The sequence below is a fragment of the Pteronotus mesoamericanus genome, unplaced genomic scaffold, assembly GCF_021234165.1.
Source record: "Pteronotus mesoamericanus isolate MK-2021 breed Mesoamerican mustached bat unplaced genomic scaffold, CSHL_Meso_final scaffold_507, whole genome shotgun sequence".
NCBI lineage: Eukaryota > Metazoa > Chordata > Mammalia > Chiroptera > Mormoopidae > Pteronotus > Pteronotus mesoamericanus.
The window spans coordinates 5,884,757-5,902,759 of record NW_026555319.1 but is presented as its reverse complement, the minus strand read 5'-3'; the positions used below and the strand labels follow the sequence as shown (position 1 = coordinate 5,902,759).

General features: G+C 53.1%; 1 protein-coding gene across 3 annotated transcripts in view; it reads right to left on the bottom strand.

Annotated features, from left to right (window-relative positions):
- Positions 1–2,798: 2,798 nt before the first annotated feature.
- RPH3A (rabphilin 3A) overlaps positions 2,799–18,003 on the bottom strand; it is a 155,887-nt gene continuing 140,682 nt past the window's right edge. For all 3 annotated transcript variants that reach the window (XM_054594072.1, XM_054594070.1, XM_054594071.1), the window contains 8 exons: positions 16,577–16,651; positions 15,029–15,138; positions 13,269–13,395; positions 11,128–11,184; positions 10,211–10,365; positions 6,976–7,057; positions 5,622–5,718; positions 2,799–4,839 (listed from right to left, as the gene is read on the bottom strand). In XM_054594072.1, the coding sequence (XP_054450047.1) occupies positions 4,709–4,839; positions 5,622–5,718; positions 6,976–7,057; positions 10,211–10,365; positions 11,128–11,184; positions 13,269–13,395; positions 15,029–15,138; positions 16,577–16,651 (834 nt within the window). In that variant the 3' untranslated portion in view covers positions 2,799–4,708. The remainder of the gene's footprint in view (positions 4,840–5,621; positions 5,719–6,975; positions 7,058–10,210; positions 10,366–11,127; positions 11,185–13,268; positions 13,396–15,028; positions 15,139–16,576; positions 16,652–18,003) is intronic.

Genomic DNA, 18,003 nt, shown 5'->3' with positions numbered 1-18,003 from the left:
TAGTTTCCCCTTGTTCCACTCATTCATTCCTCTTGGTTAGATCTTTCTTCTTTTCTAATATATGCATTTAATGGCAGGAAATTCCCTCTAAGCATGGCCACCCTTTTAGTTGATTGTTTTTTTCATTGTCAGTGCAAAATATTTTAAAATTTCTCTTGAGAATCCTTTGACCCATGTATTAGCTAAAAGTGTGTTATTTAGTCTCCAACTATTTTGGAATTTTCCAGATAGCTTTCTTTTATTGATCTAGTGTCAAATTCCATTGTGGTAGAGAGTATACTTTGATGATACCCATCCTTTAGAGTGTGAGAAGACGTGTTTTGTGGCTTGAATGTGGTCTGGCTTGGTAAATGTTCTGTGTGTGCTTGAGAAGAATGTGTATTCTGTTATTATTGGATGAAGTAGTGTATAGATGCTCATTAGCTATCTTTCTTAATTACCCTTCTCTTTTAAAAAGGAAATTTTTTTTTTTAGAGAGAGGGGAAGGGAGGGAAAAAGAAAGGGAGAGAAACACTGATGTGAGAAAGCAACATCGATCAGTTGCCTCTTGTATATGCCCTGACTGGGGACCGAACCTGCAACCCAGGCATGTGCCCTGACCAGGAATCGAACTGGCAACCTTTCATTTTGCAGGACAATGCCGAACCCACTGAGCCACACTGATCAGGGCCAGGGACCCTTCTCTTAACCAGCTCATCAATTAATTGACACTCTCCATTCCTGTATGCCATGTCGGCTTTTGCTTAAGGTAAAACGTAACCATGGAAGGGTGGGCATCCGTCTGTGGAACACTTGCTTTGCCCACTGGTTGGACCGTATGTATAATAAAGATCCTGTTTGCTCCCAAATGCCTTTCAAGGAATTGTATTTGCTAATAAAATGTCTACTTTTGTCTAAATACATATATTAGATTCAACATAAGTGCAAAAAAGACGTGTTGTTAGAAAGCCAACATTGAACTCTTGTAGGATGCAATAAAGGCAAGTTTCACAAGGCGTTGCATAGAATTAGGTAAGAGTGAGACAACTGTAAATGACTGAGGAAATAATTGGAAGCCTCCAGAATTATGCCCTCATGCCTTTGCAGGCGGCTTTAAGTTCCTGTTCCCTTGAAAGACACAGGAATAGGAAGTTCCAGATGACTCATCCTTGTGTGTTTTACACAAGACAGGTGGTTCCGGACTTCTCAGGGGACTTTGAGTCAGGCCTGTTGGAAGACCACACCTTGGAACTTGGCCTTACCCTTTGGAAGTATTTATTATTGTCCCCATTTTCCAGGTGAGGAATCTGAAACTCAGGGAGGTCAGGCTGCACAGCTGGAAAGCGACAGCCAGTCACGACTCGGATGCTGGACTTGAGTGGGGAAAGAGGCTGGTGTGCTTTTCTGGTTCGGTGCTTTCTGTGGCATCATGTTGCCTCTGTTTTATTTCAATGGGCGGGGCGGGGGGGGGAAGATAATTAGCCAAGTCAGATGAACTGATATTTACTTTTCCTTGTGTCTTTCTCTCTGCTTCTTTGGCATGTCCCCATGCCTGGGGAAGAGACAAATGCTTTGAGGTGGCAATCCATTTCTTTTCAACTGCCCATGACTGAGTGGTGGCGGCTGCCTAGATTGCTGTGTTAAGAAAGATTCAGAGGCTGCTAGTAGGCTCCAAGGAAAAGATGCCATATTGATTAGTGATGTCTGCCATGAGCCCAGGAGGAGAGAGGCAAGAAGCATGGCCTGCCATTCCTGGAAGGCCTGTGTGGCTTTAATGGGCACCTCTTTCCACTCGGTGGCAGGTAGCTGAATCGTAGGAAAGACAGGACTTCAGGGCAACTGCCATGGGGGTGTAAGCATAGACACCACGTCCCCAGGACATTGCAGAATCTGACTGAGCAGAGGTGGTGGGTGGAGCCTGGGTGGATTGAAAGGAAAACGCCTCCCCAGCGGATTCTGCATCACTGACTTCTGCCTCACATTGAGAACCACCCTTTTGCAGGTAAGAACAGGAACTTGTCTCAAACTTGGCCTGGAAGAGAAGTTTCTGTTGGATGGAATTAACTGCTTCTTCTGGGAAGCACCCAACATTCCTGATAAACTGCCCGAGCACCTCTGGGATGGATTATAGTGAGATTAAGAATCTGACTGAAGGGTTAGTTCCTTACTCAGCTCCCTTGTGGCCTGTTGAGTCTCGAGGGAGACGGAGCCATCTTGAAGGCTCATTGCAGGATGGGAGGTGCTAGATACAAAGGAGGTGACTGATGGTCCTCATTAGTACGAGTCAGGGTGTCAAGGTTGGCCAATGATCCAGCGCCCTTCCTGGCGTTGCTGTGATGAGACCTTTCCTCCTCTGGGCTTTGGGTTCACGTGTCAGGTGAGTGAGCTGATTAAAGTTGGCCCTGGATCAATTCTACCATGTCCTCCATTCTTGACCTTCTCTGATTGCACAACCATTTGGGACTGCCCCCCAAGACTGCGGTAGTAGGGAGAAGGTGAGGATGCTGCCTGGCTGGTGGGTGGGCACCAGCACAAGGCACTCTCCTAAGAGGGTGTGGGGTCAGACAAGTCGCCTTGAGCCTACCTGCCCAAGACGAAACCCACCAGAAAGCAAACTCCCCAGGGTGGAAACCAGGCCTTCCTTGCTCACCACTGTATCTCCAGTGGCTGGAACATAGTAGATGCTCATGAAATACTATCCAAGGAGCATCATATATCCTGGTGGGGTGGGGGAGAAAGAACTTCCAGAAACCAGAAAGGAAGAGCGCAGGCCACCAGTGTTCCTGGATATTCCTACTTTATTTTTGGCTACATCATCACAAAGAAATGTGGCGGTCGGTTCAGCATGCACCAGAGGGCGTGTGTTTCCTAGGCAGGGGGGTGGTTACTTGGTGGGGGCAGCGGAGAGCACGCGCGCCGGACCGCGGGCGCTGTGAGCTTGCCACATGCTGATTCCAGCGCCAAGACCAGCGTCAGGCTTGGGCGACGCAGCCAGCATGCTTTCTCCAAAGGGCAGGCCGTGGGAAGGAGGGGGCGCCGGGGCTGGACGGAGGGGCGTGGGGGCAAGCTGCCAGCCATCTTGGGGAAGGCAGAGAACTTGCTGTTTCGAAAATGGTTATCGGGGACAAGGAATCAGTGACTTCGAAGGAATTGCGCAGAGGCCTGGGGGTGGAGAATGCGGAAAGGGAAGGCTGAAGGGGGTATGTGGAGAAAATGAGCATCTGAGAGTCCATCTGACGGATCCGCAGAAGGTGGTGGGCTGCGGACAGAGTGGGTGCTTTTCACAGGGCGACTGGGAAAAAACGAGACTTTTACACAGGGCGCCAAAGGCTGCCCAAGCCCAACCTCCAATGTGTGTGTGTCCTCACCGCCTGTTTCTCCTTATTTTATTTTTTTAGGAAAAAGACTGGATGATTCAGGATGGACTAAAAGCCTTTAGCATCAGGCTGTCACCTGCTGAAGTTCTAGACCCATGATGTCGGTCCTCTGTTCTTCCGACCCAGCTGGGGAAGAGGGTGGGAGAGGCAGAGGCAGAGAGAGACAGATCCGAGGAAACTCTGAGTGAGAGTGTCAAAGGCGTGAGTCAGAGTATCAGGGACCCGGGTTGCAGGTTCATTTAACTGCGAGCAGTGGAAGCAGAAACCGAACACTGGGCGGCGCTTTGGCGAGGCCGCCTTGGACCCAGAGCTCTGGTTTCCAGACACCTTCTGCGTGCACTTGGGGAGGCCGGGGGCTGAGCAAGCCTCTCTGTGGGGGCCCCCACAGCCTGCAGGACCGGCCAGGCACCTGGGGCAGTGGCGGCCCTCAGCCCGAGGCCACCTGGCTGTGCCGACAGGGGAAGTGGGTGGTTTGAAGAAGGAGGGTCCAGGTGGAATTTCAGGTTTTGCCAGCTTCTGAGTTTGCTGGTCAGGCTGGCGAGAGGAAGCAAGGGGGTGAGGCGGTGTCAGGATATTTTTTGCTTTTGCTATTTAACCTCTTTAGAGAGGAAGTGAGGGGGAGGGAAAGATGAGGGTAGAAAGGGAGACTTTCGTGTGGTGGACAGGACTGGAGGGGGGTAGAAAACAGGGGTCATTTTTTGCTAGGAAGCAAACAGGTGACGTCCTGGAAGAGGAAGTTACCAAAGTCCCTTTGTGTATTTTGCATGTCCACTTCTTGAAGTATTTGGGAGCTGGGAGGGTGTGTTCCTGGTCCCCAGGGAGTTTAAACACGGTGGCCCGTTTCCCTGGCGACTGGGGTGTATATGTGCAGAGGTGGTGGGGGCCTGGATGTCCTATGTCTGCCCCCAAATACAAGGTCCCCACAGTACTGAGGGGATACACAGAAGTGACACAGGAAGTGCGAGTTGTGTGCGCGTGCCTCTGTTCGAGGCCGGGGGGTAGGTCTAAAAAGAGTCCTAAATGATGAAAACCATTTGTAACTACCCAAATGGGAAGGTTGTTAAATGAACAGCCTCCTTGTAAAAATCTCCCCATCCCTACCCCACTGCTCCGTCCTGGGGAGACCAGAAAGGGGCTGTGTTCAGACCCCACGTTGCAGCAGCGTGGCAGAGGGAAGCGGAGGTCCTTGGTGGCGGCCCCCAAGGTCAGGGGGGACCCCAAGAGAGGCTCAGGGAGGGTGGCGGGGGACGGGCTGTGAGGCGTAGAGACGAGAGACCAGAGTGCAATGGGCTGTTGGGGCAGGCTGGGGCGGGGGGTGACCTGGGCAGGGGGTGAGGGACCGGGGCACCATCCTAATCGCTCGACACGTGGTTCTCGTTCTGTAGCTGGTGCCAGCGCTCGATCTTCTTATCCTTGTTTTTCAGACACTCGTACCAGTGTTTTAAGCGCTCTCCCTTGGCTGAGATCCCCAGCTGGCAGCCTCCTGGATGGACAAGAGCAGATAGGGACAGGTGGTCAGAGTAGAGGGACACATGGGACTCTCGTTCTAGACCCACATGTCTAATTGGAGAAAACTGCCACCAAGCAGGGATGCCCCCTCCAGCGCCTCGGGACCTGTTCTCTCTGGAGGGAGGTTGTTACGGTGGTGGTATTACTACTGGCCTCCTCCGCCTGCGGACTGCCTGCTCAAGAAGCTGCAGTGGCTCCCCCGTGTAGCGTCAAGTTGTCTCTTTTTAAAGACCTCCTCCAAGTCACTACCCCCCCATGGAAACTTATCTCCTGCTGCTCTTAGAAACGCGCCATCTATTTCCCATGAGTTCCGCTGCCTGTTCGGCCCTGCCCCTGCACCTTCGCTCACATCCTGCCTTACCCCCCATGACTGCTGTCCCTCATCACTTGGAGGGGGCCTGGGAGCACTGGAACCTTCATCCCTGACCTGCAAATAGATGGAGACCTCTTTGCAACCCATTTTCTGCAGAGCTGCAGACCCCACGCTCCCGCGATGTAACTATTCTGCTGGAGGTGACGTGCTCAGCAATGAAGCAGCCACTATCCGATCTTCCCAGCTTCGTGCGCCCTTTCCCTGAAGGCAGGTTCTCAGACTGGACCCCAGAGGGAACCCTGGACTCTGGCCCGGTGTTTGGATGATGTGGTCGCCAAAAGAAAGGCAAGGCCCTCTGGGCCGGGCAGCCCAGGGGGAAGGCTCTCCTCTCCCGGGGCGGGGGACAGAGGGCGGGGCTTCCTTTACGGGCTGGGCGCACTCACCGATGTAATCGTTGGACTTGCCAATGTCATAGTCCCAGACCGAGATGTCCAGTGACTTCTTCGCCAGGTCACTGTGTTTGATGTCATAGAAGAACTCCTGGATGCAAGAGAGCAGGACATGGGAGTCAGAGGGTCCCCTGAGCCTCTGGGGTCTGAGCCGAGAGGCCCTGGAACCAGGCTTTGTGGGTGCAAGGGGGCCTTCCCACTGCGCCTCTCCACCAGGCCTGACGGTCCCTTTTCAACGAACATTCTGTACATCCGAGTCCCTCAGGCCCTGCGACGGTCTTCTCTGAGACTCTCTGTTTGGAGTCGGGAAGGCTGGCAGAGTTTTACCAGGAGAGCTGGTTCTGGTCAAGCTTCCTTGAAGGCAGCTAGCCATGAACTCAGTCCTTCCATTCTGGTAGCTTCTAAAGGAGGCTATCCCTGTGGTCACCACTTAGAGATTAAAGGCAGTTGAAGGGACTGAGAAGGACATGAGGAAAAGGTGCTTATGTCTCCTGTGTTTTAAGAAATTAATATGAATAGTAATTAGAATATCATAGTATATAAAATATTTGTATGTCCTACTACGTGAAATATAATATGAATATACCATATCGTGGCTTTCTTTTTCCATTTTATGCAACACATGGCAAAGAACAGCGTAGCAGGCTTGCAAATACTTTTCTGCATCACCATTGCCACGGCTTCACCTCGTGGTTATGTGGCTGTGCCGTAACCTAATGACGCAATGGAAGGCGCCCCTGTAGCTAAGCCACGTGTACATCCGCGGTGACAGGAGCGTGGCGAATCGAGATGTGTGCGTGAGAAGCTCGCGCTTCCATGGGGGACGGGCTAAGCGCAGGGACGTGAGTCAGGGTCCACTGCCACGGTCCAGGCATGAAACGCCGGCGTCTAGGCCTCGGCAGTCGGAGTGAACACAGAGACAGGAGCACATTCAGTGGGGATCGAGACAGTGGCTTTAGCGAGGCTTGACGTCCTGGATGGATGTGGGGGGGAGGAGAGGGGCAGGGCACACCAACTAGGTGGACAGGAAAGGGCATCACTGTCCCTGTTTATTCCCTCAAATTTCAGCATTACAGGCTGTTGGAATTGGTGAAAATATTGGAGATGATTTAATTCTATATCTCTTCAAGCTCAGCTTCCTGCCTAATCGATAGGTTTTTGTTTTTTTGGGCTTGATTCCCTCCAGTGATGGGAAACTCATTACTGTCCTTTAGATAACCCAAGCTGATCTGTGAAAGAAAGGGTGTTTGTTGTTTTTTATGTGCCTGACAACATTCAAGTAGATAGTTTGTTCCTCTCTCACACACAGGAAATATTCCATGGCACGTCAAAAATGGGGCAGCCTTACCTCATTAAATTCAGGATTCAAGGTTTTCTTCTTAATTTGGGTCTTGTGTTTGGCCTTCTTTCCCATGTCTGGTTTCAGCCAGCTGCGAGGAGACATGAGAGGCTGTCAGGAGTGAAGTGTAATGAATAAGAGCAGCTCCTTGGTGACAGGACCCCACAGGCTCCTCCCAGGGTTAGGAGGGCAACTGGCAGACAAGCCGGGAAGTGCATCAGCACTAACCGTGGCCAGAGAGCGCAGCCGATGCCAGGCGCGGCACGAGGCACCGAGCTGTCCTTCACCCTCAGCAAACCCTAGACGGCAGAACTACAAACACCCACTTTACCTGCAAGGAAGCGGAGAGTCCAGAGGAGTTAGACAGGTGCCTCAGGCCACACAGCAGGGACTGGACCCAGCTGTTGCCTCCGGAGTCTGTGCTCTTAGCCAGGACTTGCTCTCAATGGGCCAAACTGAGACCCTGGGTAGCTATGCCTGGCATTTCACCATCTATCACCCCGAGGTTGGCCCCACTCCTGGGGATTCGCCATGTGTGTGTAGACAAAAGGAAAAAGCTGCAAATCTGATTACTGTCATCGTCACTCCTTTGCTCAAACTATGCAACGGCCTCCCTTTGCTCTGCGGGTGAAGTTCACAATCTCTGATGGGGCCTTCAGAGCCTCGGAGGTTGGGTCCCTACCCTAGGCCAGCTGAATCTCATGCCCTGCTCTTCACCCCACTTCCCCCTCTCTCTCCTTCCTACCCCAGGGCCTTTGCACATGCTGCTTCCTTTGCCTGGGAGGCTCTTCCCTGGCGTAGGCACAATGCCTGGCACATAGTAGGTGCTTAATATTTTCTGGGTAAATAAATAAAATGGGTTAAAACCTCCAAAGAATTGTGACATTGGGCTCTTATTCAAACTATCACTAACTGCAACTTTGAACCCGAGTGCGACTTCAACATTACAGAGCACGACAGGAAAAGCCTGTCAGGAGAGAGGGCACAGCCTTCTTCCTCACTCACCAGATTGTTCTGGGGGATAATTTGCAAGAGGAGATACGAATGGGGCACTGAAAGGTACCGAGGGCTGAGCAAAAATAAAGGGCAAGCCTGACTTTCGAAATCTTTATCTGATCTGAAAGCAGTTCACGGCCCCCGGCGTGCTTTCCGACAGTGGTCAGCAGGGCGGGTGTTTCCCTGGGGACACAGCGACTCCGCTCGCTCCAGAAGGACTGGTAGATGGGAGAAGGGGCGGAGGGGAGAATTATTTACGAAGACCAGCTTGCATGTGGCTGGGATTTCATGGAGTGCAGGACAGCAGCCTGTGAGCTAACTTTCTCTATCAGACCATACGCGAAAATAAAACCAAGTTACTCCCAGAAATCAAATTCATCCCTGCCAGGTGTGTTCTTCTGTTAACTAAATCCTCATTCAAAGGAAATCTGAGGAAAAGCCCACACTGGCCTGGTTTTAGCCAAGGGCTTAAGGGAAGCATTCTTTTCTGTTATCAGAGGCCGGGGGTGGGGGGCAGGCAAAGCGTCTCCCACAGGAGGGAGAACATTAATAAATACTCATTGCCTTGAGTAAGAATAGTGGTGGTAGTTACTTAAAATCATTAAATGACAGGCTTTTACTGAGCACTTCCTACATACCAGACCCCACCGAGGTGCGCCTCTCACATCTCCAACGGCAGGGGGAGGGGCAGTGTTCTCGCCAGGCTTCCCCGGGACACAAGGCGGCCCCGTTTCTGAGAGATGCAGGGTCGCTTCCACGGGCGACTTTGCGCTCAAGGGTGCCCCATCACCCTGGATGGAACTTCCCGGGAGCTGCGCCGCAGTCGAAGGCTCTGCCCGCCCGCGCACCTCCCCTCCCTCTCGCCTCCTCGGGGAGCACGCCCGGACCCAGGCTGCTGCCTCCTCAGCCCTCCTGCGGCTCCCTCTTAATTTCTCTCCACAGGCATTTTCCCCAACAAATCCCCTGCCCATCTCATCTCGTCTTGGTTCCTGCTTCTGGGAAACTAGGACCTAACATAGAGGACCGTTCTTCCCATTGTAGAGATGAGAACACTGAGGCCCCAGAGATGTTAAGACACAAGCCCAAGGTCACACAGCTAGAGCATACTGAAGGCGACTGATCTGGGATTCAAACCCAGGCAGCCTGGATCCAACTCTCATCCGGATCCATGGAAACACATGTTTTGCTGCCACAAGGCAAGGCAGAATTCTGCTGAGAGTCACTAAATAGTTCTGTACTGGGCACAAATCTAATTGCTTTATATATGCTCTCTCATTTGGTCTTACGCCCATTCTTGGAAATAAGTGGAACTATCGTCTCCATCTTACCAAGGAAGAATCTGAGGCTCAGAGAGGTTAGGTAGCTTTCTTATAGTCGCACAGCTAGCAACTTCCAGAGGTGGGGATTGAACCCCATGTCTGATTCAAAGGCAGTTGTGAGAACGTGCCCGGTGGACCTCCAACTACAGGGAGCATAGCCCAGCGAGGCCCCGGCTGCTGTGCTTGGACATCCACGCCATGTTTGTGCCACAGTCACGCCCCCAGCTGACTGCATGCGGTGGGGACACTATGGCAGGCCCGCTCCTAGATGACGTGGGCTTGTCTGATGGCCGATTTTGGCCTAAGGACTCCCGGATGGCCTTGCTGAAGTTGTGTGTAGGATGCTTCTGCTCACCCCTCCCTCACGCGGGGCCAGACTCGGGGCCATCGAAAGGCTCTCCACTTTCCCCAACTCTCCCTGCCTCCCTGCACACAGGCATCCCCTACGGAAACCCTTGTCAGTTTAATCCCATCGCGGCATTTCCTCAGAGGACCCTGACTGACACAGACGACAACGTCTGATCGAGTGAGATCGCTGGGATAACCTCCAAAGGCTACAGTTTTTTTTCTGAGCATTTCCAGACTGAATGTGGAAGGGGCCAGCTTGCTTCTCTGGCTGTGGGGCGGGCTGCTGATTCTGAGGGGCTGCACAGGGGGTTGCTGCGACCCTGCCAACTGTTTCTCTCCCACAGGAAAGGACAGAACCACACACTTCTCACATGGGCCATCGACACACCAGCCTCACTGCTGAGAATCCAGCTTCACACTCCAGCCAGGTCTGGTCACGTCTTGCTGTGCAGCTGTGGGCGGGTTCGTTTCCCTCTCTGGGCCTCAGTGTGCAATGATGCTGGGGAAGCCCTCCAGTTCCCTTTTACAAGGACCTAGGACCCCCTCAGGGGCCCACTCACAGTCCCAAGGCACTGACTTACAGCTTGACAAATGGATCTGAGTAGCCGTTGGCGTCCATGGCGGCTAGGTGCACGCAACGGATGATGCCCACGATGAGGCCTCCTTGCTGCGTGCTGTACATGAGGGACACCAGGATCTTGCCGCGTTCCTCTATGTCACCAATGCGCTCCACCTGCTGCAATAGGAGAAGAGGGCGTGTGAGTGTAGGAGGGAGCACGCCAGGCACCTGGATGGGAGCATTAGAGAAGGGCCTGTGGAAAGGAGGACGAGCTGGGTGCGTGCTAGCGCGTTCAGCACCAAGGACAGCGCCCTGCCGCCCCCACCCCCTCCACCCGTGAATGGTGACAGCAGGGGGTCCAGTCTGAGGCACAGGAGACCAGTGGTTTCCCTTGGACCTAGACACGGGCTAAGCCCTGGCTCCGGGGGCAGGTTGAGTGTGATCCTGGTCAGCGACAACCCGACTCTGCCCCAGGCCAGGGCCTTGACCCTGGCCCGAGCCTGCTCCCTGACTCTGAGTTCAGACTCCCCTGAGACGGCCAGTCTCGCCAATGCAGTTGCGCAGAGACCTGGGTTGAAGGCACAGACGTGCAGCCCAACCCAGCCTTGGCCAGACACACAGCTCAAAGAGCCTCCGGCACGTCCCCGGGGGGACGGTGGCCTTGCTCTAGTCCTGCAGGACCACAGCAGGGCTTCTGCCAACAAGGCCGAGGAATTCAAGGGTGTCCCCGGTGCGAGACGATGGGGTTACCCCCGCCTTGGGATCCAGGTGGGAAGACTATCCACCTGGTCCCATGTCCCAATGCCTTGGGCAAGGGTGGCTCTCATGTGGCCCAACAGGACTGCGGCTGGGGAGCAAGAGTAGGGATGGGGCCAGGGAGGGAAAGAAAAGGGAGATGCCAGGCCTGGACTGTGGCTTCGATATCCACTCGGTGCTCACCTCCTCCTCATAGAGGGCCATGCCTCGGGCGGACCCGGTGGTCCCGGCACGCTTCATCTTTGGAGGAAACAGAAAGGGAAGAGAATGTTGTCAATGAAGCTCATCTCCCTAAGGCAGAAGGCCCGGATGCCCCTCACCCCTCTGTTAGGATCCAGAGCCACGAGGACAGGCTTTCCGAGCTCCTGCGGCCCTCCAGCTTTCCCCGCTTCAGCTAAAATTTACTTAACACTAACCGCGTGACAGACCACGCTAGGGCACCGTGGCCTATGATGGAGGTTGTATTAATATCCCCATTTTACACATGAGGCCACTGAAGATCAGAATGGTTAAGCCACTTGCCCAATGTCACACAGCCACAAGTGGCGGAGCGCCCTACACATACAACAGATGGGACTCGGCCTGTGCTGGCTGCAGTGGCGCAGGGGCCTTGGGGTCGGGCCACTGGGCGCTTCTCCCTCCGTGGCTCCTGAGGTCCTTTTGGGGGAGCCAAAGGCTCTGGGGAGACAGCCGTTGGTTAAAGACAGCCTCTCTGCTTTGGAGACGAGGGGGACTGGGGTTCAGAGGGGAGGACGGGACAGCACTTATGCAGTCCCTGTCCTTGGTGGGCGACATGGGTGGGACGGGGGGAGAGTTGGTGTTGGGAGGACAAAGGACAAAGAGCAAAAGATGACGATGAGCGGAGGCCAGTCCTGGTCCCGCCACCTCCGTGCCTCTGGGGCTGGCTGCGTCCATCCGAGCAGGACGGGCGGGCCCCGGAGCAGCGGGCTCAGGCGGGGGCCTGGCCACTGTCCGGACCAACTGGGCTCACTGAGTGAGGGAAGGAAGAGGAAGCCCAGGGAACCCGCTGTTACCAGGCAAAGACCTAGAGGAAACGCTCCCCTCCCAGGGCTGCCTTCAGTGATTTATTTGGAGCCTGGCAGTCGGTGTAAATTCTTCCGTGCCATCGTCATTGTTGCGCTCTGTTCCTTCACCTGTGCCGTAAACACCCGTGCGCGGCACACGGATATGCCCTCCTTGGGCCAGCCATCTGGTGGGAGGTTGCTACGAGGCGCCCCCTCCCACCTGCCACGACTTCCCCATGGGGAGCTGGCCCCCCGCCTGGGGAGCTGGCGCGCCGGCGGCTGCAGGAGACCTGGGTGGGGGAGAGCCGGCTGGCGCCGAGAGCAGCCGCCGGCTGGCAGCGTGACCTGGGCAGCTCGCCCCCCTCGGTCCGGGCCCCAGGAGGCCCACGCGTCCAAAAGGGCGGGTCGGATTCTCTCTAAAAATACAGATTGTTGGCCCCACCCTGCCTCATGAAGTCAGGATCTTCGTTTTTAAAGCTCTGATTTAAAAATCTCCAGTTGGTTCTGAGGTGTAGCCTGATGGGAGGCCCTCAGTTTGGTTCTTATTCTTTCTCAAAAGTATTGCATCTAACAACAACAGTTCTCATGCTTTGTAAGTACATTCGCATGAGTCCTTAAAGGACCCTGAGATTGGCACTCTATTATCCTGTTTTACAGAGAACACAAGTCCCAGAGGGGTTAAGTAACTTGGCTCGGGTTATAGGGCAAGTAGCAGAGCCAGGATTCAAACCCAGGGACTCTGGCTCCAGAGCCCATGCTCTAGCACTGTGCTATGCTGCCTCATGCTTACCTGCGTGGTGCTTTATGACTTTATGAGTGACAGGTGGGTAGGGCAGTATTATCCCTATAATAACAACAGCTAACAAGTTATGGGTGCTCACTATATACTAGGTTGTGTTCTGATCATGTCTTTCATGCAACATTCCCATGAGACAAGTGTTGCTATAATGGCCATTTACAGACAAGAAAAGCGGAGGCTCGAAATAGCTCAGACCCTTGGCCACGGCCAGGGAGCAGGGGAGTCGCAGAGCTGGGCTTTGAACCCGGGCCGGCCATGCTGCCACACTGCTCTGCCCTCCCCAGTTTTGCCAACGAGGTCCCTGGCATTCAGAGAAGTGATGCTCACACGGGGTTGGTAAGAGGCAGGGTCGGGGCACGGCCCCGATGCTCTGACCGGAAATCTTCACCCTCCTCTCAGCAGCTGCCACGTCTCCGCTGTCCGGCACCCTGCAGGCCCTGAGGAAGGCAGTACCCCCAAAATGCCCCTCTGCCCTCGAACCCTCAGGAAGAGGCACTCACCGGGATGACCCGCTCCAGGCAGATGTTGAAGTTCTTCCTTTGGTTGGGCTTCAGCTTCTTGAGAGAGAACCTGGTCTCGCCGATGAACTCGTTATGGCCAAATTTGTCCTCATCACAGACAGAGATCCTGTGAGCCCCAAAAAGGGTGGGGAGAGGAGACAGAGCAGACACTGAGCTCTTAGTACATACCAAGAGCTGTGGTGGATGCTGGCCGGGAAGGTGCCACGTGCGTAGGAACATTTCAATTTCCTATATATCGAGCACTCAGCCAAGTAGTTTTCGTTTTGACTTTTTTGCAGTATAACTTATAAGCAGTAATGTACACAGATCTTAAATGCATAGCCTGCTGAATTGTTCACATGCACACACCCAAGTAGCTGCCACCCGGATCAAGATATAGAACATTCCAGTTCTCAGAAGACCCTCATGATCCCTTGTTGCTACCTCCTTCAAAGGCAACCACTGTCTTTGACCTCTGGTCCTGTGGGTTCGTTGTCCTGTTTTTGACCTTTATATAAATGGAATTGAATGGCTTCTTTTGCTCAACATGCATGTGAGATTCATCCATGTCTATTGTAATTTGTTGTTTTTATTGCTGTATAGTATTCCATTGTGTAAATATACCATAATAATTCCACTACTGATGGACATTTGGCTTTGAGCTATTTCTAGTTTTGCGCTATTAGGAATAAAGCTGCAATGGAATATTCACATTATGTCTTTTTGTAGGTACATGGGTATATGCTGACCCTTGGACAACATGGGGGTCAGAGGTGCTGACCCTTTGTGCCATCGAAAATCCATGTATAACTTTGGGCTTCCTCAAAACTTAACTGCTAATGGCCTAATGCTGACCAGAAGCCTTACCAATACCATAAACAGTTAACACATATTCCATTCATTATATGTACTATATATTGTATTCTTACAATAAAATAAGCTAAAAAAATATTATTAAGAAGATTAATTAAGATTAAGAAAGAAAATACATGTATAGTATTTATAGAAAAAATGCACATATAAGTGGACCGTTGGAGTTCAGGCCTGGGTTGTTCAAGAGTCAACTTAAAAAAACTGAGTATTGGGTTCATGGGTGTTTGCTGTATTATAATCTACAGTTTTCTGTATAGTTGTAATATTTAACAATGAAACTTTTAAAAAATTTGTAATCAATTCATTCTGTGGGAACTCTGAAGCAATTGCAATTAGGTAGACATACATGTCTTCTCATGGCTGTAACTCCAGGACATACTGTTAGGAAGAAAGGAAGGTTCCAGATGTGTGCGGGATGAGACTTACCACGTTGCTAACACGAGTCTGCATGTGCAGAGGCTCAGGAGGCGGTGGCAGACCCAGGCTGCGCGAGGGAACTAACATTTCAAGGGGCGTTTGCCTTCTCTGTTTGTTTTTACAAGAAGAATGTATTCATGTATTCACATTGTAGAAAGAGATGAGATGCATCAGCATGTTGTTAAGACAGGCTGATTAATAGGATGGCCCGTTTTTTAAAACATTCCATTTTATAAGAAACTTTCGCACGTGTGCGCCCCCCCATACACACACGACTTGGATACCAAACACAAAGCTGTTAAGAGTTTCACTTATCTGTAGCCTTAGAAGTTTCTACCAGAAATACACACTATTTTGTAGAAGTAAAAAAAGAATGAAAAAAAAGTATGCAGAAAGGTTTTCAAGAGTGACCGCCAGGGACCACCTGTGTCTCAGTCCCCTCTCTCTCTGCCCACCCGCCGCGCAGGTACCTGAGGGTCTTCCTCTGCATGTCCTCATCTGTGATGCCATGATAGACGAGAGTCTCATTCCAGACAGGGTTCCGGGTGTTCCGCAGGGTTTTTGTTCGAAGCTTGTTGGACTGGAGCCCAGAGAGACAGAGACAGACAGACAGACAGACGCCTCTGTGAGGAGCCAGCCCTGCAGACAGTCCTCTGGGCTGATTTGGGGTGGGGGTGGGGGTGGGGGTGGGGGTGGGGGAGTGAGTTAGAAGACACTCCCTTTGGGCGTGTCTGGGGCGCAGGGAGTACGGGGCAAGCTCTAGGGCGATGACTACAGCCATCAACGGGGACGGACGCTGAGCTGCCCCCCACCCATGCACTGGGCTCTCTCTCTGAACTTTCCATCAAGATTAGAAAGCAGGGACATTTCCTTTTGAGGAAAAAACTCCTACATAGGTCACAGAGGCAGAAGTAAGAGTCACCTGCTCCTAGGCAGTAAAAGAACAAAGGGAAGGTTCCATGTTTCTGCAAATAGCATCTTTCATGCCTGAAATTCATTAGGGGTGAGGACAAATTTTTTCATTTTACTCTAGGAGAGAAGGCTAGAAATACCCTATACCCAGAAGAGGTGGGCTGGTGACAAATCTAATTCATACTAACATGTAAATGATTCACTGGATTCCTTGGCAAAGCAAGTTTGGATTTAGGAGTGAGCAAAGGAGAGCACCTTAGAGAGAAGCAAATGTCACTAGAGAGTTAGAAGAAGTAGTAGCCAAACACTTCACAGTCAGCCATGGCCAGGTGAAGGACTGTTATTTCTCGAAAAAAGGAAGAGTAGATAAAGTGTGTGTGTGTGTGTGTGCGTGCGTGCGCGCGCGCGTGCACGTGCGTGTCCTCTTTTGTCTTAAGGGGGCATTTGATGCTTGCAGAGATTTTTAACGCACACTTTCCCAAGATCATGCAACCAAGTGCATGGCCCCCCTAGTATTTAGGACATCCTCGTCAGATTAACAAGCCAAAGCCCAAAGTCAAATCCAAGAAGGCACACTCCCCAGCCTGTGCTCTGAGCGGGTCCATCCGGTGAGAGGAGATCCAGCCCCGCTATTCCTCCCCAGAGCAAAGCCATGGTCAGGTGAGCTGCAAGGGGAGAGAGAGTGCAGGGGCACCTGTCTCAGTGACGGGACATTAGTTATCTCACGTGCTGAGCCGTGAAACCTGGAGAGAGTTAGCCATTTCTATCGAGAGGTAAGGAGTGCTTGGTTGGGGCGTAACATGGGAGGGGCAGAGGGGCCGCGCTCAGCACTGGGAAGCCACGGCAGGCGTGTGAGCAGGGGAAGAGCATCGCTGCGGCATCTGCTCCCCGCCCCCCTCCCGGCCTTCGGAAGCTCCTGGACTCCAGGTTTCTGGGTTGGACAAATGGGCAGAGCTCCTGCCTGCTCCGCCCTTACAAGGACTCTGCCACTCAGGGAGGAGGGGGCTTGGGGGCAGAAAGGGCTATTTTAGGCTCGGAGCTGGGAACCCTGGGTGCCTGCCAGGGCCTGGGCGCCTGGCTTGCCCAGAGGCCCAGCCATATGGTACCTTGCTGGCTCCCGGCAGGAGGTGCAGCTTAACATAGGGATCAGCCAAGCCATTGGAGTCCATGGGCTTCAGTCCCTGCAAGAGAACAGGCGGTGGTGTGAGGGCCTCGGGAGGCCTGGCTGCTCAGCTGTCCCGGGCCCTGGGCGCAGCCCGCAGTGTGTGCCCCGTCCTTGGCCCACCCAACGCGCTTCCTCTTCCGAAGAGGGAGGAGGGAAATGCAGTATGGAGTGGAAAGAGCTCTGGAATCGGGCGGACAGGGTTTAAAACCTGGTCATGTCACTTCCTGGCTGTGTGGCCTTCGGCAAGTTTCTTAGCCTGTCTGAGGCTCATTTTCCTCACCCGTCAAACAGGATGGGAGCAGCACCTGCTTCATGGAGTGGCGAGACTTACACGCGCTTACACCTGGGAAGTGCTCAGCACAGCCCGGCGCATGGGGATTGCTCCATCAAGGTTGGATTGTTACCACAGGGTGGGAGGGGCATCCCAGAACCGGAAGGGCAGGAGAGGAGGGGAGGTGGGGGACGGAGGCCTGAGTTCTGGCCCTGGCCCCTGCAGTCCCTCCTGAGACCTCAGTTTCCCCATCCAGATAATGGGGACCACAATCTCTGCCTGGTCCCCTTCTCAGGGCTGGGATGAGGGTCAAATGAGACCCTGGGGGGAAGGTAGTTTGTCTGGGGTAAGAATTAAGAGGGGCTTGTTAACATGGGCGACTCCAAGGTTCCTGGGGTTCGGTCGCACGCTGGCCACGGCTCCATGCCCAGGCGGGGACAGGTGTCCCACCTCTGGGCTCCCACTGTCCCCCCGCTCAGCACTAATCTCAAACCCCAGGTGTCCTGTCCTGTGATCCCCTTGGAACTCAGTTTCCTCATCTGTTCGAGGGGACCGATCACAGCCCCTGCTTCATGAGGTTCTTGGAGGAATTAAAGGGCGTCTCGCCTGTGAAGTCGGAGCTCTGGGCCTGGCACTAGTACGTGTGAACAGGGTTGACCACCACCAGCTGGGGAGAGGATGCCACAGAGTGGGGAGAGCTGGCAGGGCCACCTCGTGGGTAAGAACTCAGGCTTTGAGCTGGACCTCAGTGGTTCAAATCCCAGCTCCACCACTTCCTGGCTGTGTGATCTGGGCAAGTCATTGAATCTCTCTCTGCCTCAGTTTCCCCCATCTGTGAAGTGGGAATGATGACAGAACCTTCCTCAGAGGTTGCTACAAAGATTAAATGAGACAAAAATAATTTGTAAAAAGCCCCAGAAGGTATATAATACTCAGGAAATGCGACAGGGATGGTTTTTGTCCGCTTCTCAGGCTGGGTCTATGAGGGCAGGGACTTGCTGGGAACTGCACTGACCTCACCACCTTCCCTCGAGGTCTGGGATGTGGTCAGCGCACTCCCCTCCTTGGGACAGTCTTCCACCCGGGGCTGTCTTTGT